This window comes from Rattus norvegicus, chromosome 5 (assembly GCF_021556685.1).
Source record: "Rattus norvegicus strain SHRSP/BbbUtx chromosome 5, alternate assembly SHRSP_T2T, whole genome shotgun sequence".
In the NCBI taxonomy this organism is placed as follows: domain Eukaryota; kingdom Metazoa; phylum Chordata; class Mammalia; order Rodentia; family Muridae; genus Rattus; species Rattus norvegicus.
Window position 1 is genome coordinate 11,551,584 of NC_141538.1, and position 23,377 is coordinate 11,574,960.

At 43.6% G+C, this 23,377-nt stretch overlaps 1 protein-coding gene across 3 annotated transcripts in view; it reads left to right on the plus strand.

Annotated features, from left to right (window-relative positions):
- Slco5a1 (solute carrier organic anion transporter family, member 5A1) overlaps positions 1 to 23,377 on the plus strand; it is a 129,060-nt gene that overhangs the window by 57,014 nt on the left and 48,669 nt on the right. For 2 of the 3 annotated variants that reach the window (NM_001436738.1, NM_001107898.2), the window contains 1 exon segment: positions 12,787 to 12,951. The exons of the other annotated variant lie outside the window; for it this stretch is intronic. In NM_001436738.1, the coding sequence (NP_001423667.1) occupies positions 12,787 to 12,951 (165 nt within the window). 3 annotated transcript variants of the gene reach the window in all.

The window sequence follows — 23,377 nt, forward strand, 5'->3', positions numbered from 1 at the left end:
GAGCTGAAAGTGCCTTTCCCTGCTGATCCAGTTCTCCAGGCCCCAAGGCTTTTCTGGATACTTTTTTTTCTGAGCTGCCCTTTCTTTTTATGGCCTCTGCCATGTTCTCTTCCCCATGCTTCTCCAAGCTTCCAGAGCTTTTGGGGGTGGGAGTGGAGTTCTATCATCATGTCAGAATGAGAAGAATCTCTTCTGAATTTAAGACTTGTTTGTGGAATTTTACATGCTAATTCATTAGTTTTCTTATGAATCCTTGTGGGTTTCCGACTTTTCTGCACAGGTGTGGATCATCTAGTGTGTGTGTGTGTGTGTGTGTGTGTGTGTGTGTGTGTGAATGAGAGGACTCTGAACATGTTGGGTAGTTGTTTTATGAAATCAGTTTCCAGTCTGACTTTTCTTGCTCATATTTCTGGTAAATTCTCATGTTTACTCTCCTTTTGGATTATGATTATAAACCTCCTAGCTGGGACACTGTTAATTCTTAACTCTAGTCATGCATGGACTCTCTAGCTGGTTGAAGACTGGAAGTTGAAGACAGAATCTTGGGTAGCCTCCGCTGGCCTTGAACTCACCGTGTAGCTGAAGCTGTCCTTGGAACTCTGGTCTTCTTGCCTTAGTCTTTGAATGTTCAGGTTATGGGCTTATTCCACCACACCCAACCTGGTTTACTTGTTCGGCAGAAACACTCTTGAACGCAGTATGGAAAACAAATACTGAAAATCTCTTGCTTAACTGAGGTATTTACATCATTCATCTTGCACACACCGTTGCTCCTTACAGTACTCACGGCACAGCAGCCATCGGGAGTGACATTCTAATATTAACCCAGCTCGCAGAAGGTCAATTGGAGCCTCTGGGTAGGAGTTCAGGCTTGATGCGTTCTGCATCACAAAACCGAGGCTCCTGGGGAAGGGTTTAGATTTCATTCAGAGATAAATGGGAGTTTGAGTCCCGAGTGTAACCATCAATACCAGCTCCTTTGAATTTCCTTAAAGAAAAGAAAAGGATCTGGGTTTTACAGAGTGGTGCCTTTTTGGTTTGTTTTATTTGTAGACAGGGTCTTGCTATGTCACCCAAGCTGGCTGTGAACCTCTGGGTTTAAGTGGCCCCTTGCTAAGCCTTCCACATGACTGGGCCTAGCAAGGCATGCCACCACACCTGGTTAGAGGGCTCCTCCTTTAGAGGCTTTCTTGCTGAGGCTGCTAGAAGAAAACCCATTTCACTCTCTACTTTTTGCTTCCCCATTTTGATGCAGACGTTGGGAAAATCTGACTCGGGATTCTAGATTCTCATAAATTATGTAGAATGAGGTTGATGCAAAACACCACAAGGAAGAAAGTCAAAACTTAAGTGTGTCTGTGTTGCCTTTCAACAAAGAGATTAACATTGATTCCTTCCAAAACTAAACAAAAATAAACACGTAAAATATTTAAGTGGATCAATGTTCGTGTGGTTTGGAGCCTACAATTCTAAGACCTTTCCCATTTAACGGAGTATCTTTCTGCATAGAAAAAAAAAAAGGATGGCAGCTGACTTTCCTTTGTGCCTACTTTTAATCTTAATTGTTTCCTATTATTAATTTAACACAGAATAAAATTTCTTCTAGCTAGCATTTTGTCTGTGCCAGTGTACAATATGTTTATAATAATAACCAAATAGCAAAGTAATTTTATAATTGTTGTTGTTGTCGTTGTCATTAAAGGATAATGTCAGGGTCTGAGAAGACAGCTCAGCCAGTAAAGGGCCTTCTGAGTGAGTAGGAGGATCTAGGTTTGGACCCCCAGAATCTGTTAAACTCAAGCGACGCAGTTCACACTCAACCCAGTGCTGGCCGTGGGGCAGGCTGTGGTGGGGTTGGGTTAAAGATGGGGCGGATCTCATAGAAGGTTTCAAACTTGGTTGTAGCTATTATGAAACGAGTGAGGTGTGATTTGGAGAATTCTCTGAGGGAGACTGGAGCAGTACAAAGAGAGTACGTCGTGAATCACAAGAAGGCTAGGATGCGCCCCAGCCGTGGAACATCTGCTTGACATATACAAGACTCTGGATTTGATCCCCAGCACCACAAAAGAGCCATAAAGAGGATGGGACTGACTGAGGGCGGGAGACTCAGCACTTAATGGAAGAATCAGGAAAGGTGATACATGGCAGCTCACCTGATCTCTGTAGAGGTCAGGGTAGCCAATAATCCCAGGAGAATCGAGTACAAATGGTAGATGGGTTCAGGAACACTGAATAGGTTTCTTGTGCTTGACACATTGTTGAGCATAGGTGGTAGACTCCTGAATGGTAAGGTTTGGAGGGGTGTGTGCATGCATGTGTGCATGCGTGTGTGTGTGTGTGTGTGTGTGTGTGTGTGTGCGCATGCGTGCTTGCAGGTGTGCATGGACTGGGTCGTATTGTGGAGCACCTGGCTGCAGGCGCCCCAACCTTTATTGGAACTCTTCCCTCCCAGGGAGCTGCCAAAAACTTTCTGAGGTTAAGTAGGGGAAGGAGTGGGATGGAGGGAGGAACCCACCGAGAAAGTTGTGGACAGAGCCTAGGTGAGGTTTGCCTGGAACACAAGGAAAAGCCAGCCTGCTCTGTGAGCTCTCATCTTCCCAGCCTGCGTGGGTACTCTTCACTCAGCTGCCAGAGGAGTCTGGTAAATGCATCTCCATCCTCTCCCACAGGACTTCCTGGATCTAATCCACGGCTGTATTGTTATCCTATCTTCTTACAGTCTCATCTACAAACCATGCTTCAGTCACATCGGACTCATTGCTGGTCCAGACATATGCTGACCCCAAGGCCTTTGCTGCTGCCATTCCTATGCTAAAGATGTTCCTTCCCAAAGCTCCTCATTTGCTTCAGCATGCTGCCCACTGAGGCCTTCCTCAGCCTACTGAAAAACACCTCCAGTTCACCTTCTAACGCTGAGCTCTTACCTTCCCCTATCCCCCCTCAGCTCTCTTCACACACCTATGATACACAGTTGTCCCTTGGTACCTTCAAGAAGACTCAAGGTGCTTATATAAAGAGACACAGTGTTTGCAGATACCCTTTGACACCCTCTTTTAGGCTTTGGGTCATGTCTACATTTCTGATTACACTCTTTACAACATCAAGACCAGACGAATAGGCTATATGGTTTTGTTTTTGATTAATGGCAGGAAAAGTCCCCACATGCTCAGGGCAGACGGCATTTTTTTCTGTTATTTTTGCTCTGTGGTTGGTTGAGATCACAGATGCAGAGCCCAGGGTGATTCAGGGCTGACTGGAATGTCCTTAAATCTTTGTTGTCTCCCTAGCGCAGCCCCACTGAGGTAAGGGTCCCTCACCCACCCTGCTCACCATGTACATCGCTGAGCTAACCCCACCGAGTGGAACTCAGTAAATATTTAATGGATGATTGCTCAACCTAGCGTTTATTTTACAGTCTGAAAGTATCCACACTCTTCAAAGTGAATCTCATTCAGGATGGGTCTTCTCAACTCAGCCAAGCCTCTCTGGAAACAGCATCACGATCCGCTTGGGATATGTCTTTTGTCTTTCAGTTTAAGTCTAAATCCGGTCATGCTGGCAGTGATGATTGACCATCAAAGATGTACTTGGGTCTGAAGCTCAGATAACAGACCCAGGAATTAGCAGAGAAAGGCACAAGGACAGAATCAACTTGGAATTTCCAAAAACTACCCAGCCTCAGTGTATGTGGCCTTTGCTATGTGTTGCCAAGAAAGTAAAGCATTAGAATATCAAGACAAGGTTTTGACTCAGCAATGTGGGTCCCAAAAGCTGTAGTTGTGAACCACACTGCCTTGGCCCTCTTGTGTGCGAGCTTTGCTGGGATGCACTGTAGTCTTCTGTTTTGTACCTTTCATTGAAGGCTGTGGTTGGGTTCCCAGGACTTGCTCAAGGATGCCTTCCCAAGGCCCTTTTTCTAAGCCTCCTTCAGCACAATGAGACTCAAATGTATCCTCCATCAGCATCACTAGGAAGCTCCAGGATTCCCACTTCAGGGGATCTGGCTCTCAGCATTTCAAACCACCATCCAGGTCTCACTGATGTTATGGGTTGAGGGACCGCACAAAACACCCATTGCTTCTTACAGCATACAATAATGAGAAAGGCTTTGCCTTCTACACAGAAATTAGAGTGTTTATGATGATGATGATAATGATGATGATGATGGTGGTGATGGTGGTGATGGTGATGGTGGTGGTGGTGATGGTGGTGGTGATGGTGGTGGTGGTGATAGTGGTGATGGTGGTGATGGTGGTGGTGGTGATGGTGTTAGTGATGGTGGTGATGGTGATGGTGATGATGGTGGTGGTGGTGGTGGTGATAGTGGTGATGGTGGTGATGGTGGTGGTGGTGATGGTGTTAGTGATAGTGGTGATGGTGATGGTGATGATGGTGGTGGTGGTGGTGATGGTGGTGGTGGTAGTGGTGATGATGGTGGTGGTGGTGATGGTGGTGGTGGTGATGGTGGTGGTGGTGGTGGTGGTGATGATGGTGGTGATGGTGATGGTGGTGGTGATGGTGGTGGTGATGGTGATGATGGTGGTGGTGATGGTGATGGTGATGTCGTGATGGTGATGGTGATGGTGATGGTGGTGATGGTGGTGGTGGTGGTAGTGGTGATGATGATGGAGAAAGAGGAGGACTTTTTTACCTTGCTGATCAGGAGACTCACTCTATGGTCATGTTTGTCTCCCTTGCTTTTCATGCTCTGTGTAAGTTCTCTTCATTTCTGATGATTTGTTTCATTTCTGATTCGCCTTCATTTCCTCGAGCCTTTCTTTGTTTTCTTGTGGCAGGCTACCCTTTTTTATCGGGGCATCGGGATGGTCAAGTAACAATAACAAGTAACAATGGGGCTGACAGAGAGTCCTAGGGATGAGAGAGAGCTCTACATTTTATACCCAGTGAAAACTGGCTGTGGCGTTACTCGCATGAAGAATCTCCATTCAGAAAGTTGGATGGCCATGCACTCGAGTGCTAAATCCAAGCAAGCAAGGGCGTGCCATGACCTGCTGACTCTTACTGGCGCCTTTTGGGAGCGCCATGATCTGCTGATTTTTCCTGATGCCTTACAGGGGGGTGCACGGGGAGGGGAGCATGACCTGCTGATTCTTCCTGACCCCTTTCGGTAGTGCCATTTCCATTTCTGTCCACGTGTCTGGGCCTGAGTGGCTCAGAGATTCTGCGGCTGGGCTGAAAGGTCGCTGCAATGAAGCAGGGGGTGCCGTGCACAGTGCCTGGGGGAGGGTGGGGCTTCAGGACTTAGAGTATTTTTGTGGGGATCTCATCTTTGGGCAGCCCCTGGGGTCATTGGTTTCTAGGATAATGCACAGGAAGTAGGGCTAGTATTTGTCTCATAGTGCAAGGTGTCATGCTGGTTGGTGTCTCTACCATGTTTTTGACTCACCCATGGATTTAGAATTACAGCAATGCCAGGCCCGTTGTTCCTTCTCTTTTAGCTCACTGTCCAAACGTCCAAATGAAATCAGGGGAAATGGTCATGGGTGCAGCACTCGATTCCAAAGAGGAATCCAGGAGTTTTCATGAAGGAATGCTCAACAAAGCTGCTCTAACTTGATTTTAGTGTTTAGAGATATTGAATGACGACAGAGAGGCCAATGTCGGACCTTGCAGAGCCCTTGGGCAGGGAAGGCTTGACCAAGGTGCAGAAATACAATTAAGGCCAGAAGTTAGATCAGAGCTGTCACTGGGATTTCTTTGGGAAAGTGAAAATTTAAAAAGATACTGAAAAAATAAAATTGATGGGTTATACTTAGTTTTAGAAAAATGTGAGAGGAACATCGACTTGGAAGCTGAATGTCAACAGGAGGAAACACACACACACACACACACACACACACACACGGGAGAAATTTTCTTGCAACTAAAAGAGAAAAAAAATCAGGATCTAAGTGGAAGGTTAAAATACGCTGAAAGCTGCATGAAGTGATTAGCATTCACACAAAGGAGTTGGAATCTTGAGGAAAATGTCAAATTAAATCATGTATGGTCTGGCAATAGGAGCTGGCATATCAAAGTCCTTGCGCTGCTGCTTAAAGAGCTGCTCCTCAGCTACTTACAACTGAAGCTTACAGAGACCCCTCCCCATTTATGTGCTGTAGCAACAAAACACTGTGTTCGTGAATACTGTATTCTCTTAACAACATCTTAATTATTCCTTAATGGGCTTTTAATTTGTAATCTTATCTAAATCTGCTAGGAATTGTTTTACATTTATTTCTTCCTGACTTTTTAAAATTAATTTGGTAGGCTAGCGTAGAGAGTGGCGGGTTTCTTCAGCTTCAAAGAGCTGTCCTTCGGATGAGTATGGACCAGCCCTCCTTAGCTCTCCGTGTGGTCTGTGCGTCTGCACCGTGGACCCCTTCACCTTGGGTCTCGTGCTCTGTGAGCTTAGCTGGTCCCATAAGGAAATGGAGTATCCATGCCATTCATTGTGTTTTCTCACACACAGATACGGTTTTCAGTATCCATTGCTGTTGTGATGTAGTAAAGACTGCCAGTGAACAGATACATTCTGAGGACGTTTTAGTGCCTCTGTAGGCGCGTGATAGGAGCTGCTGCAGCCTCAGCAGGAGCAGCCACACTGAGGGACTTTAGTGTGGCATGTGCATATAGTTCTGTTGACGGCATGTATTTCTCACTGAAAGTAAGTTCTTAGTAGGTACTTCTCTTCCCCTCGAAAAGATGCTGTGCCTTTGTCTTTGCTGGGGACGACTGTAATTTAATGCTTGCTGCTTTCTAACGTGCTAGTTTGACCGTTTCTTCAGGCCACAGTCTTACTTAAAGCATTCATGTGTTGGAGCTTGCTTGCCTAATGGTTGGGTCACGACAAACATGACAATATCTGCTGTCTACAAGGCTTCAGAGAAGAGCCAGCAGTAGTCCTGGCTGCACCACGACTAGTCAGAACCAGTTGTAGCCCTTCTCACACTGGGGCTGCTCAGAACCAGCTGTGGTCGCACCTGCCCTGGGACTGCTCAGAACCACCTGTGGTCCCACCTGCCCTGGGACTGCTCAGAACCAGCTGTGGTCCCACCTGTTCTTGGGCTGGTCAGAACCAGCTGTGGTCCCACCTGCACTGAGACTGATCAGCCTTTCATAAATATACATCCCTTGCCAATTTCCAGAAGAACACTACCATTCCATAGCTCAGACTTTCTAAAACTTTAACTAAAGAGTTGCATGGCCTTTGAGAAGCAGACGACAGATCCATTGCAGCATATCCCTTTTGTGAATTGAATGCCATTGATTTCCTTATCCGGAGGTGTGTGGTCCAGGGCCAGCAGGTCTGCCATTGGCACGGTCTGAAGCAAAGGACCTGCCAACACTATTAACAGGTCTTTTACACGTGTTTTCCTTTCTTTCTTCCTTCTCTTTCTTTCTTTCTTTCTTTCTTTCTTTCTTTCTTTCTTTCTTTCTTTCTTTCTTTCTTTTCCTTCCTTCTTTTGTCCTTCCTTCCTTCCTTCCTTCCTTCCTTCCTTCCTTCCTTCCTTCCTTCCTTTTTTTTTTTAAAACCAAACCAAACCAACATCTCACTATACATCCCTGGCTGACTTGGAACTCAGTATGTAGACCAGGCTGATCCTGAATTCACACAGATCCGCTCTGTCCCCTGAGTGCTGGGATTGAAGGTGTACACCCCAGGCCCGGCAACAGGTGTTTTCTGAGTGTCATTCACCTTACGTTACGTTCTCTTGAGTTTGGATACTTCACATTGCACACTTCTTCCCACATGACTTCTTTGTAATGTAGACGGCGTCTCTCGGCTTACGTTGGTGTCTTCTTAACATTGAATTTGGCTTGGTGGCCATCACATTTCCTGATCTGCTAGGTTGCCTTGTCAGCCCTGAAATTGAAATTTATTTTTAGTATCAAATGATTAAAACCCTGATCATCGTTATCATCATTCAATGCATCTGTCTGATCTTCACTGCGTCTTTGATTGTATTGTGACACATTATACATGGCACCAAGGAATGAATCTAGAATATATTCCATAGCATTAAACAACAGACACTGGGTTGTAAACCTATAGATTTAGCAACTTCTTGTCCAATTTGTTTATTCAATCTATGCTTTTGAAATAGTTTTGGACATACATAATATACATTTATGTGCTTCAGGCAGGCACACAGAGTCCTGGTGACTTGGTGACCAGTGATAAGTCTTCAATAATTAAAATTCCTTGGAAGTCGCAGACACATGCTTGCTGGAACCTCACATTGTCATGCAGCTTTCCTAAGAGCAAGGACGTTCTCTGGCAGGACCGCTGGGCAGCCATCAAAACTCAGAAATACGCAGTGAACTGTTTTCACCATCTATACCACGGGCTTGTCTTCTCAGTGAAGCCCTTTATATTCGAGGTCTAACCTAGGAACACATATATTCAGTTTTTGGGTCTCCTTCTGTCTTGGTCAGATTCTCATCTTTCTGTTCTTTATGATCGTAACCTTTTCTCAAAAGCATAGGCTGTTATCTTTGTAGGATATCCCTTAGTTGGGGTTCGATGTTGTCTTCTCATTTATGTACTTTTAAAGGCTTAGCACAAAAACCATGTTATGCTAAGTATACCCTAACTGGGCACATAGTATTAATTTGCCCATTAATCTGGTTAATTAACCCTTTGCTCTCTGGATAAGGTTGCATTTGCTAGGTTTCTCCATGCAAAAGTTAGTAGAGTAGGATAAATCAGTACATAATTTATGAATGCCTCATAGGGGAATCTTTTGAGGCCACATAAGATCAGTGAACTCCCATTCTTCATAGTCATCATGCTTTGTGACATCACAATGTAACGTGAGCAAACACAGAAATAGTTTCTACAAGATCCATGGGGTAGGTTTTGTCCCAATGTGGTCTGTGTGTGACTTCATGTTTGAATGTCTGCACATACTGGCTGCTGTTGACTCATTAACTTGGACATCATGCCAAAGGCCTGTAACTCATGTCTGGGGGAAGCATCATGGCCGTATGCATTTTCTCCTATGCTCATTCATCCCAGCCACATGCAGTTAGGGAACCATGGGAGACCTCCTTGGCAGCTTCTTATTTGACCCTTTATGCTTTGGAGGCAAAGCTTTGTTGTATAGACGAGGTTGGCCCTCAACTAATGGTTCCTGTGTCTTAGCCTCCTGGGTACTTGTTTTATAGGTTACATAATGCCTTCATCCTGCCTGATATTAGGGATATTTTAAATAAGCAAGATCACCAACAAAACACATAATGAGAAAACTGTGACAAACTATTGTGACAAAGACCCACCCTTACTACTTCAGAGTGGACATGTTTTCTTCTTCTGCCAGGAAAGGGGAGTGTGGACAGCTTGCAGCTTTGAGTGTGGTTGTGAAAGTGCGTCATGTGTTAATTTCAGGCTTACAAGTAAATTTTCGCGAAAAGCCAGTACAATCCACAAATAATGAGGATTGGATGCACATTGTTCTTGTTGGATTTTCACAAAATTCTTTTGGCATCCATCGAGCTCAGAAAATCCCAGTCCATTGAAGTGATTTCTTTGCCAGTATTTCCTGATTATATTTTGTATACTCTGACTCCCTACTCTGAAGTCAGACATTTCTCTGTTCCTTATAGTAGAAAATGACTTTTAGAAACCAAGAACCGCGTGATGGGTGGACCCATTCTTACTGCAGTATCCTCATGTCAGTCTTGTGTGCAATAATGTTGCAAATAACATGGATACATCCAAACACGTTCTTGCACCTGTGTGTGTGCATCTGTCTGAGACCTGTCAGTCAACCTATTATATCTTTTATTTATCTGTTATAAATCACCTATCAATCAATCTGTTCTATCATATCTGCCTGTCAATCGATCGATCAATCATCTATCTATCATATCTATTCACCATCCATCTATTATCATCTAATGTATCTCTCATTTTCGTATATATCTGCTCATCTAATTGGATCATATGAGTACCTTAGTTCTAATCTAGTACTTATCTGTTCCTTCTTTCTACATTTCTAACTTCCTTTCCGGCAGTTAGTGTTCTGATTTCCATCCTTCTTAATGTAAGTATTAGCTTGGTTTCTATATGTAAAAAATACTCAGTGGTACCAGCCCAAGAATAGCCCTAAATCTTCTGGCTCCTTCAGGGCATTTGGGCAAAACACTAAGCCCCAGGCAGTGGATATGGAGGGTGAAGGGTGAAAGGAAGACTTACTTATTGAAAGTCTAAACCTTGTCAGTTCTTCTTAAGTAACAACCAACTTTGGTTTTATTTATTTATCCAGTAAATTTTTAATGATATGAGAGAATGCCCATATATATATAATTTTATATATACATAATGCCTATATATGTATATATATATATATATATAATGCCCATATATATATATAATTTTTTCTTTCTTTCTTACCTTTGAAGCTAAAGGACCATTTTTCAAACCAAATGTTTCTAAAAGACATTTAGATGCAGACATGGCTCAGTGGGTTGCAAGCATCTAAAGATGGAAAGATGGCTCAGTGGGTTGCAAACGTACATGGCTCACACAGAGGACTAACATTCAGCCCCTGTGAAAACTCACGCCTGTAGCTCCAGGTCCAGGGGATCTTGCTACTGCTGGTCTCCAAGGGCACCTGCACTCATGAGCATAAACTCACACAAAGACATACATAATACACACAATCAAAAACAAACATATAAGATGAAAAACAAATTTGAGATCACAAATATGATGTAAACTATCCTTGTGATACAAATATTATCAACCTGTGTTTTAAACCTCCCTCCTAAATGGTTTAGATTCAGTATTTCCTTTTAACATGCCAGCTAAACTGAACTAGAATCTTTGAGTGCTGGTAATCTTAACGTACCAACTTACAATATGATGTTTTAAGGTTTATAGGGAAGACTTGTGAAAGGTTTAGTTGTTTTTCTTTGGTGTGTTTATGTTAAAGGTCAAGTATGCATTTTAATTTTCCCCCTAAAGTCTCAAAGCTCATAAGCTTAGCTAAGACCTAGACATTCCATTTAACTACATTTTGAAATGATGTTTGCTAATGCTCTCTACTTCTAAAGTTTCAGATTGTGGTGAGTGGGAGGCTATGAATTAGAGTATCAATAAAAGTGGACCAATCCTAACGGAGTGACTTTATTATGTTGTAATATAAGAGATAAGTGTTTTCCAAGGTGATATTTTCCATGGAGATACAACAATTATTCAAATGTGTATCTTTCATTCTGTAAAAATGAGAAATACAGAAGTTTATAAGACATGGAATGTTCTTTTATTCCCCTCGCAGCCTTCATCAGGGTTCCACAACTTAAGCCCTTGGGAATTTGGTATTAATGTATTAAGACGTTCTCATTTGATCCTCAGATGCATTCTTTTGGCTTGTTTAATTTTTACTTAATATGACCATATGCGCATAGTGTAGCTTGCTTTACTTATCAATATAATACATTTTCTTTAAAATTCTTTTGTGCTAGCATATATAGCTGTTTCATTTTTAATGATCACCTTATATTCAATTATATGGCTATACCATAATTTGTTTGAGCATTTCCCACTGATGGCTATTTAGATATCCCACATTTTAGTATTATAAATGATGTCATATGTGTAGCACATTCTATTAAGTAAATACCTAGACCTAAGAATGAGATTTTTCTTGAGATGCTGCCTAGTGTGTACTGAACCTCATCTCTGGGCTCTCATTCCCTCATGGCCTTTAGTTTTTCAATCCAAGGTACTTGGGGGTGCCTGACCTGGTGTTCTCATGCCTTGCCACACCTTTAACTATGAATATTTCATTTCATAAGCAAGGCTCAAAGACCAGATGCCCAACATCATCTACCTGTCTGCTTTGGGCATCTGCAGTGTGGGACCAAAGACGTGCCAACTCTGAAATGCATCGTGGGCTTAAGAGATGACTCGGCTCTTAAGGCTGCTTGTTGCTTTTTCTGAGGACCCAAGTTCAGTTTCCTGCTTTCATTTTGAGTGATTCCCAACCCTAGTAACTCCAGCTCCAGGGGATCTATTGTACTTTTCTGAATTCCTAGAGCACCTAGATACACACCTATGCATACCTAAAAACTCCCCGCTACACACACACACACACACACACACACACACACACACACACACACACACAAACATAAATAATAAATTGAATTTTAAAAAAGAAAAATGTCTCTTTTCAGGAAAGAGGTAGCTGGGAGAATTGGAAACTATAATGTAGGACTAACTCACAATTACTTTGTATATTAAAGAAACTTTGGGGTCTTAACAAAATGTGTTTTAATTAATGAAAAAAGCAAATAATTAATTGAAACTTTTTTAAAATGTAGGAATCATATGCTGTATAATGTTTATGAAGATGTTTGTATCTGAGTATGCTTTTAGATGCTATTTCCTTCAATATTTGGTTTGGAGTTAGAAGAACCAGGATAGTTTTAGGCATCTTCAGAAGTGGGGTGGTGGTGGTGCACACCTTTAGTCCCAACACTTGGTAGGCAAAGGTGGTGGATGTCTGAGTTTGAGGCCAGCCTGGTCTACAGAGTGAATTCCTGGATGGCCAAGGTTACACAGAGAAACCATGTCTCAAGCCGACCCACCCCCACAAAAAGCAAACCCAGCCAAAGCCAAACCCAGTCATCATCGCTTTCTGTTTTTACTTTGTTGCAGAGAAGGTCACCAGAGAACTATTTTCAGTTCATTAAAGCACTAAGAGCCTCAGTTTTCTTTTGTTTTCCATCCCTCGTTTGTAACACTCATGTATCACTTCTGTCATTTTGTAGACCTACCGAGAGCAGCTGTCAGGATCTTAAGCAACATGACATTCCTTTTTGTGAGTCTGTCATACACAGCCGAGAGTGCCATTGTCACCGCTTTCATTACCTTCATCCCCAAGTTCATCGAGTCACAGTTTGGTATCCCAGCTTCCAATGCCAGCATCTACACTGGTAAGGCACTGCCGCTAGGGCTGCTCGTAAGCATGGCCGTTGTGTCCCTAGGTCGGAATGGAGGGAGTGGTGATGGTCTAGAGTGCGCTGCCAGCTCCTGCTGCCCTCGACGGAGCTTGTGATGGGATGTGCTTTCCTTCATTCTGATTGTATTCATCTGATATATCCGTTATCTATGTTTGGAAAAGGGAGAATATTGGATGTTTATGGGGTTTTGTGGGTCTTGGTTACACAGAATGGAGTAAGTGGTGAGGTTCAGATTTAGATCTGGATTGGTCTGCTTGTGGATTAGCATCTTAAAGTGCTAAGTGAGTAAGTTGGTGATTCAAAATCCGGAGCAGTCCCATGGTTTCAGGGTTTCCACCTGTAAACCTGAGTAGATTTCAGTTGAGTTCCTGAAGATGTATGACATTTAAGGAGATGCCTTGTGAACTTTATTTCAGTTGTTTTGTGTCCAGTCAAGCTGACTTTTTAGAAGTCTTTGATGTGTGTACTTGTAGAACTTCATGCTCAAACCTTATTTGATAGTAAGTATGATACTTAGTAATGTGGGATAACCAATTCTCCATTCTGGGAGAATTGCAATGTTGTGTAATATCACGACTACTCCCTTAGTGGTGATAGAAATGGCCAAGGACTCCATCCACAGAGAGCTTAATTTATCGATAGCAGACGATTAAACATTTTTGAATAATAGTAAGTTTTGAATAAGTAGTAAGTTTTCATATAGCTTGGTTTCCTATTCCTGCACTTAAACCCTGCATGCTTGAATTATCTAAAAAGAAACAGAAAAAAATAAATCCTGTAAGAAGAGAAGGTGATCTAAAATAGGTTTGCTTTATCTTGTGTGTAGAAAGGCATCCAAATTGGTCCTGTGCTCCTGGTTATAAACTGTTTAATAAATGCTGTATGGCTGTGACTGCTGTAAGTTGTGAGTTAACATCTGTTTCGTTCTTCTTGCTTTTGAAAGTGCTTTCCTCTCTCGATGTGACATCCCCAGATCGTGTTTCAGCTTGGCTAACAGAAATCAAAGGCCCTTGTTTCTGGTTTAATTCTTACTTTGTTGACCAGTGATTCACGGAACCAAGAGCTTCTGGGACTGGATTCGAAGCTGAAGAACACTGCACTCATCGCCCAGACTAAGTTTCAATATAGAGAGGTGTGACTAGGAAGGAGGTTCATAACCAAGCGAATCTGGTGCTTGCTGTGTTGAGCAAAGTGCTGTGGGCCTAGTTACCACAGCCCTCCTTCCTCAAACACCCTTACTAAGTCAGCTCTAAAACCCCCAGAGGAAGACTCAAGGCTTTATCTCCAGGTTGATTTGACTACGAAAATCAACCCTGTTTATCACTCATTGTGATAGGACACCGTTGTTGTTTATGTATTTATTGTTTGTGTACATGACACTGTGTCAGCATTTCACTCCACTTATTCTGAATCTGATCTCACTGCACAGCCCAGGATAGCCTGCAACTCATGATCCTCCTGCCTCGGCCTCTATGTGTAGAGATTATGTATATGTATGGGAGCCGTTACATCTCACAGAAACTTGTCTTTCTGTTTTTTCTTTCATAAAATGTGGGGATTCAGTCATGTGTGTCTGCATTTCAGGCACACTGGAAAGGGCAGAGCTGTCTGGGTCATCCCGTGGCCCTCCTGTGATCGGTTTTCACACCAGGGCTCCAGGGCAGTCTGCAGCTGTAGAGAATTGAATTTGGACCGATGGGGCCATCTCTTCAGTGAGGGTAGAGAAGAGGCTAGCTAGACAATTCGGTGAGGTAAAATGGAGGAGAAAAGTTACAGTGTGGTCTAGAGGGTTGGGTATGGAGCCCCAGCAGCAGGGTTGAGACACTTGTCTGAATGAGGCCAGCTCACAGAGGCTGTTTACACCTCCTCCACGACACAACGAGGGACGAGGGAAGCCACGTGACTAAGTGCAGCTCCATTCTGGTCACAGCGCCCACCAGTGTCCGCCCTTTCTCATCTGTTTTAAATACAGCTTGTGCGTTTCACAGTGTTCACAGTCTCCCATGTTCCCCGTGGCTTTGGAAAGAGAAGGTACTTTCTCTTGATCATCTTCATTTGACTCATAGACCAGGAGCAAATTCCAGAAATACTCCGGTTGGCCGAGAGCAGAGGTACTTTACTAAGTCCCAGTGAGATTGAAAAGCAGAGTATTTCTCTAAAGCTCTTCCCAGGCCTTTGCCTTGCTAAGGATCACTTTCCTCTTACCCTGTGGACACAGACTTTAATTTTTTGGAAGACTGAGGATTCCTCGATGTTGTTGCTCTCTGAAGCCCTTCCTATAAATGTAAAGTGAAATGGAAAAATCATGAAATTTTCCTGGAAAAAAATTGTTTTACAATAGTGTTAATTTCTTTCTTTTTCTTTTCTTTTCTGTTTCTTTTCTTCTTTTTCTCTTTTTGAGACTTATTTATCATGTCTCCAGTGTACTGCCTTCATGTATGCCTTCAGGCCAGAAGAGGGCACCAGATCCCATTACAGATGGCTGTGAGCCACCACGTGGTTGCTGGGAATTGAACTCAGGACCTTTGGGAGAGCAGCCAGTGCTCTTAATCTGTAAGCCACCTCCCTAGCCTTAGTGTTAACTTCTTTTTTTTAAATGTATTTATTTATTTTATCTATATGGATGCACACTGTAGTTGTCTTCATGAACACTGGAAGAGGGCACCAGATCCCATACATTATTAGCTGTGAGCCACCACGTGGTAGCTGGGAATTGAACTCAGGACCTCTGGAAGAGCAGACCATGCTCTAAACCATCTCTCCAGTTCAAGTGTTAACTTCTTAACTAACAAATTTTTCAAAATTAAGTTATCCTTTCATAGTTGATTGATTGGACCCAGGGCATCACGTGTGGCGAAATGTCCTCCACCACTGAGCTACACGCCAGACTTAACACTTATTTTTGAAAATATTGGATAACTATTTCAACACGATTTCTTGTGATGTGTCATAGGGTTAAAAAATGTCCCAGACAGGTCCTGGAGACAAGTCTGTGAACAGTGACTCATTTATATTGTCCCTCTACGTCAGCTTTGGACAGGGCTTTCTGCCTTGGACAGGACACAGAAACATAAAGACCTAAACAGGGCATCCCCTTGCTCAAAGTAAACTTTCTATGTTCATACTACAGAAAGAACACTGTAGGGTGATGGGTATTATATTTCACTTAATAAATGTACATAGTATATACATATTTGGGCATATTACATTGTACCCCATATATAATTTTTGTTGATTAAAATTAAAGAATTAAAAGCAGACACCCCACTCAACCTCCACAGGCTGCTTCGATAAAAGATTTTGGCTCCAGAGATTATTTTGGCTGGCAAGATAATGGTGCTCGAGTTGTTTTCATGGCAAAATGCAATTAGGCTATGTATGTATGTATGCATGTATGTATGTATGCATGTATGCATGTATGTATGCGTTATGTGTGTATGTATCTACCTATCACCTATCAATCTAGCATCTATTTTTATCATGTATCCTCTATCTTTCTATCCATCTAATTTATTTATTATCATCTATTGATCATTTATCTAACAGTCAAAGTTGTCTATGTGGAGTCAGAGGAGTAAAGTGAGCAAGGCAGGCTGGGGGGGTGTTGAGAGGGGATGAGATAAGACTGGAGGGGGGTTGGGAGGGATGAGATAAGGCTGGAGGGGGGTTGGGGAGGGATGAGATAAGGCTGGAGGGGGGTTGGGAGGGATGAGATAAGGCTGGAGGGGGTTGGGGAGGGATGAGATAAGGCTGGAGGGGGGTTGGGGAGGGATGAGATAAGGCTGGAGGGGGGGTTGGGGAGGGATGAGATAAGGCTGGAGGGGGTTGGGGAGGGATGAGATAAGGCTGGAGGGGGTTGGGGAGGGATGAGATAAGGTTGGGGGCAGTTGGGAGGAATGAGATAAGGCTGGTTCTAGTAGGAAAAAAACGAGGAGGAAAGGAGAGTAGTTCCAGGGAAGGTTGGAAACAGAGGAGCCAGCCAGCCAGGCACATAGGCATGGGGCCTGACCTTTTTCTCAGGGAGCGTCAGCAGTACTTAAGTTCACTATGGTCACTCTGGCAGAGGTGATGACGTCAGTCCCTGGTGAGGATGTCATCATCAGGGCAGGGCACTCAACTTTACAGCAGTCTCTCCTGTGGGCCTCTGTCCAGATGCAGGATGATGCCCCAGGGCCTGCTTCCTAGGTACTCAGCCTCTTTGCTAACCCAGCCAGTGTCACATTACTTAAATAAAATATGGTGAAGTTGATATTTTGATGGGAAGAATCACCAGTTGGATGCTGTGACCTTTTAATAGTCTCTCCCCTTCTGTTTCCACATCACACACATCCACCGCTTCCTGCCCCTGCCCTGAGAGCTCTTCCTTCTCTGTTATGCCCCCCTCTACTCTCATGACCCACATGTGGCACCTGCTGTGTACAAAGTGCTAATCATTTTCAGTGGACGGCGTTGTTTAATCCATGTGATCGAAGCCTGTGCTGTGGGCACTGTTAACTATGGCCATTTTTCCAATGAAGGAAAGAGCATCCGGGAGGTTTAACTAGTTCGCTCAAAGGGGAGTAGATGCGAGAGCTGTGTGTTTCTCGGAGACTGTGATTATCATCCGCTGTGTTAACTGAAGCAGTGAAGAGGCACGTGCGACTGTCATCCATTCTGACCACTCGGTTCTTCACTAGTCTGACATGTCCCGATGGTACCCTACACCTGTCCCATTCTGCAGGAGCCTGTGCTGCTGAACTGGGTCAGAGGCATTTGTCTTCAAAGCTCTGTGACCTTTCTGTGTCACCGGGGATCCTACCCTTAGGTGCAAATAGTGACAAACAGTTAAGACACAAAGGCATGTTACAACAGCCATGGAAATTGTTTTGTCTCTCCAGTCTAGATTAATCAAATTCTCTTCTGTGGGAAGAGGACTAGGTGCCGATGGTTTTGTTTGTTTGTTTGTTTGTTTTAACTTTGCTATGCATCTTAGATGCAGGGCAGCATGCACCTGCACGGACTCATGTCACGTTTCTGTGTGCATTTGTAGCCTCTGTAAAACCAGTTCTTTCATGTTATAAAGACAGCCGAAAATTCAGTTTTGTTGCAATTTTTATAAACATCGGCATATATTTTCTTTCTGACATTGATGCGGATGGCTCCAGACGCCTTCCCATTTCCAAGGCTAAGCAACGGCGGCGTTGACTCAGAGATCTTTGTTGGCACCACAGAGAGAGCGCTGCATGCCAGAGAGAGCACTGCATGCAGAGAGAGCGCTGCATGCAGAGAGAGGGAAGGGACAGTGCTCACAAACCTGCATCTTGTAGCAGCCACTCACGTCTGATCGCTAATGCCACTCTAGTCCTGTTGTGAGGAGTGTGTGCTGCCGGGAACTATAAACGACAGTTATGAGACATTCATGACACCGAGATAAACTCATCTTTAATGCTCAAGAAAGCTTTATAAATTTAAATATTATTGTTCTTGTGTGTATGTGTGTGTGCATATGTGCATGTGTTTGTGTGTGTGTATCTCTGTAATTGAGTGCATGTGTGTTTGGTGTGTATGTATGTGTATTTGTGTGTCTGTGTGTCTGTATATTTGTGTGTGTATGCATGCACACGTGTCTTTCTGTGTGTTTGTATGTATATTTGTGTTTGTGTCTCTGCGTGTGCCTGTGTATGTGATTGTATGCATGTATGTATATGCATGCACACATATGTCTCTGTGTTCCTGTGCATGTAATTGTGTGCATGTGCATGTGTGTGTATGCATGCATGCATGTGTCTCTGTGTTCTGTGAATGTAATTGTATACATGTATATATGTGTGTGGATGTGTGTGTCTGTGTGTGTATATGTGTCTATGTGTGGGGGAGTATGTATATGTCTGTGGGTGTGCATGCATGCACTAATGTGTGTGTGTCTCTGTGCATGTGTGATTATGGAAGCACGAATGTCATGATCCACATGTGTGGAGGTTAGAGAACAACGCTTTGGAGCTGGTTCTTTCTTTCCCTCTTCATGAGAATCTCAGGGGTCAAACTCAGGTCCATCCTGAATTAGGCATGTGTGGGAAGCACGTTTACCTGCTGAGCCGTCTCACGGGCATCAGGAGGGCTTTTGTAAAAGATTATAGTAGGAAATACTAGGATATTCATTTTCTTTACTTTCTGCTTAAATGAGGGAAGGCTTGCTTACCACACGGCAGATCACATGACAGGTACTTAGCTGGTGCACAAATGATGACAGCTCAATATATGTTGTTTGCTAAACATGACTGAGGAGGCCGGAGTGGCATGCAGACATGGTCATGTTGAGTGGAGGAAAGAATGGTGATAGCTATAATCTATGTGTGCCCAGCAGCCTCTCCTACTGCCTAGTAAAAGACTGTTCCCAACTGTCCCCACTTGAACTGTCCCCACTGTCCCAACTGTCCCCACTTGAAGCACCATTGCTGTCCTGCGTGCAACATCTGGCAACCACTGTGTCCAAAAAGAGGTGTCCTGACTGAAATATTTTATATTTTTAAAATACTTGTTAAGTGGTGAAATATTTTACTTTTTCTATATTTTGTTGCTCCCCTAAATCCCTTCTATACATTAAGCCTCAACAACAGGGCTGTCCGTGCATCTTAGGAGGTGCCCGTATGGAGTGCTGGCAAACTAGCATACGTAGCATTCATTGGCTGCATGACCGTGCAGCCGGCCCAGGGGAGGCAGTGTCGTGTCTCTGGAAATCCTGGAGAGAACTGATTGCCTTTTAAGGAGGAAGGGTTTGTCCAGGCTCCTGCTTTCAAAGGTCTCAGCTCTGGTGTGGCTCATGGCTTATGTGTGGTGAGGGAGTACACATGTGGTGAGCTAACTGTGCTTGCCTGTGAAGGCCAGACAGCAAACAGAAAAACAGGAGCAGAATCAGGCCCCAAGGTCCCCTAAGGGACACACTGTTCCCAGCTTAATACCAGACTTTGTGTTTTAAATATTCTTCCACCTCCCACCAGTACCACAGACTGGGAACCTCACCTTCAACATGTGAAAATCCGGGTAATATTCGAGATCCAAACCACTGCAGACGCGTTGATCTGCTCGGACTAGGAGACCTCTACCTCGGGGTTTATTTTGTAACATAGAAGACAACGGCGCGAGCTGGAACGGTCTCTTTAATTCTTTCTGCTGTAAAAATGTAGATGTGATAATTTTTCTAAGGCCGCCAGGTTAACAATTTGTGTACTATTTAGACACCTGCTCACCCATTTCTCAGAACAGTCTATTGCTACTACACAAGTGGGTTTATTAACTGATTCATCACTCTGGCCTTGATGGCAATGCAAATACCTGCACACTGTGACTGTGACCAGCTTTTGTTTGTCGGGGGCAGTCCTGTGCCATCCGTAGACAGACCCTTCCGGATGCTGATAAACCCTCCAATTGTAAAACTGTGAGTTCCGTTCCCCAGGGTTTCTATAAACAAGCAAAAAAGATGACCTCATCCTGACACAGTTGGCGTATAGTACACTCTCAGGAAAACTTGCTTTGTCTTCTATTTCTAGTCTGTCACTTTTGTTATATTTAAATTCCCAGGAGAAGGTGTTTTCGGGTTTGCTAACTTTAAACAGTTGTACTTCTATAACATAGTGAATTCAAAGTTTTCGAGACAGAGTCTCACCGTGTAACCCTTGGCACTTTCATGGCCCAAGCTGGTCTCAAGCTGCTGGCAATCCTCTTGCCTCACCTCCTCAGTGACACAGCGCTGGCTCTAGTAGATGTTTTAAAAAACCGCATTGCCAGCCAAGTAGGAAAGCAGCGCTTGCAAATTAAACTGTAAAAAGGGAGTGCTTTAATCCTCACCTGTGTGCCTGGGAAGGGATCTAGGTCTCCGGGCATGCCTGAAGATAAGTTTTTAAATTTTGTTTTATGTGTATTGGTGCTTTGCCTGCATGTGTGTCTATGCACCATGTGTACCTGGTGCCCATGGATGCCAGACAAGTGTCCTCCTCTGAAACTGGTGTTAGACATGATTGTGAACCAGCCAATGAGTGCTGGGAACTCAACCAGGTCCTCTGGGAGAGCAGCTGGTGCTTTAAACCACTGAGCCATCCTTCCAGCTTAAAAAACAAACAAACAAAACTTGACCGTTAGAGTAGAGCAGCAGATGCCATTGGTGGTGGGAGACAAGGAGTCTGTGGACAGACGCACCTGCTTACAGTGGGTTATGGTTCTCTCCGTGTGTCTCTTTGATGGCTCCTCCTCAGGTCACCTGCTGTAGTCTCTGGGTGGTCAGGCTACCAAATTACCAATTAATTAATTAATTGTCGGTCTGTGTATACACTCCTCTCCCTTCATTACTAGATCTTGGAATCAAAGCGTACATGCTAGCAAATTCACACACTGACCGGGAAGTTAAAACGGTACTGCTATAGAAGCTCTTGGCTTTTATGCTTGATGCGTTCTCTCTGCTCAGCTTGCAGCTGCCCCTCCTTCTGAGTCTCCCATCGCCTCGTCTTTGGGCGCCGAGTGTCCCTTTTGCATGACCCCAGCAATCTTCATGGTTTCTGGCATTACAATGATGACTTTTGTTTTGTGTATTTCCAGCCCAACCTGGGGTTAGACCTGTTAGATGTCTTCAGGGAATGCTAGTGCCTCTTAAAGAATGTGGTATTTCAGCAAATACAGAGGCGAATGCCAGCAGCAAACCACTGAACTGAGAATAGGTCCCCCGTTGAAGGAATCAGAGAAAGAACTGGAAGAGCTTGAAGGGGCTCGAGACCCCAAAAGTACAACAATGCCAAGCAACCAGAGCTTCCAGGGACTAAGCCACTACCTAAATACTATACATGGACTGACCCTGGACTCTGACCCCATAGGTAGCAATGAATATCCTAGTAAGAGCACCAGTGGAAGGGGAAGCCCTGGGTCCTGCTAAGACTGAACCCCCAGTGAACTAGACTATGGGGGGAGGGCGGCAATGGGGGGAGGGTTGGGAGGGGAACACCCATAAGGAAGGGGAGGGGGGAGGGGGATGTTTGCCTGGAAACCGGGAAAGGGAATAACACTTGAAATGTATATAAGAAATACTCAAGTTAATTAAAAAAAAATAAGAAAAAAAAAAAAAAAGAACGTGGTATTTGGAAACCGCCATCTATCTGAACAGGAAGTCTGCTCATTGCTGTGAGGTTGCCTATATATGCAAAATCACAGGCACAGTGATATATATATATATATATATATATATATATATATATTATGGTGATATTTACACATATATATATATATCAATACATACATATATATATGTATATATATATGGTGTGGCTCAGATTTTAGAGTGCTCCTCATGGATTCAGTCCCCATATTGTATAAACTGAGTGTGACAGCCCATGCTTGCCATAGTATGCCTGTGATTTTGCAACAAAAGCGAAGTGATCTGAAGTTTAAGGTTGGCTTGGGACATATGAGACCTTATCTCAAAACAATAACTAATCCATGACATTTGCCTATCTAGTTTGAGGTTATGCATAGTGAATTACCTCATTTCCTTGATATTCGTGGTGATTAATGCTGTCAACTCAGAGTCAGGTAGGATTAACCTCTGGGCATGCTTGCAAGGGGCTCTCTAAGTTAGATTAATTGTGGAAGGAGTGCCCACTTTAATTTGGGTAGCACCGTTCCTTGGCCTGCAATCCTGGACCAACTAAATGAGAAAGTAAGCCACCCGTGAGCCTTCATCTCTCGGTTGTAGAAATAACGTAGTCTCGAGCACCTGCCATGTGACTTCTGTACTCTCAGATTATGACCCAGAATAACCTCTTCCTTAAGTTGATATCATCAGTTATTCAACATAGCAGTGAGACAGTACACTATTGTATATAATAACTAATAATAACTGTTTTAATTAATACAGTATTACATTGCACTGTCTTTCCTCCATAGTGGAAATCACATTCCCTAATGAATTTAACACAGTCACTTTGCCCAAGTGTGTACTGACACCCACGTGTGCACATGTATGTAGCAGGTCGAGTGCCAACTCTCAGTACAATAAGCAAGTAAAACCAGAAGAAGCTTTTGGACTCCCAAGGTTCCTCTCCTTGCTCTCTTTCAAACTCATGGCCTCTTTTTTCACTAGGAATATATAGTATTCCTAAGTATAAATGATCATTCGGTATAATGTCACTCATATGCATGTTCGTAGGCCTAGTCATTTGGTACTGGATAACCAGCTGTTGTGCTCTTCCCTGAGGGAGACTATTTTTTCCACAACTTTTTCCCAGCATTCCCTAGCTGCCTGCATTATCCCTAAGTTGTGCAGAGTTGAGGCCTCACGAGCTTTCCCTGTCCACGTTGGCATTCCTGTTGGTGTCACCCTTGCTAAGCAGTTGTGCTGGTGAGACTTTGTGGGTGTGGCAAAGGGTGTTACTTCTGA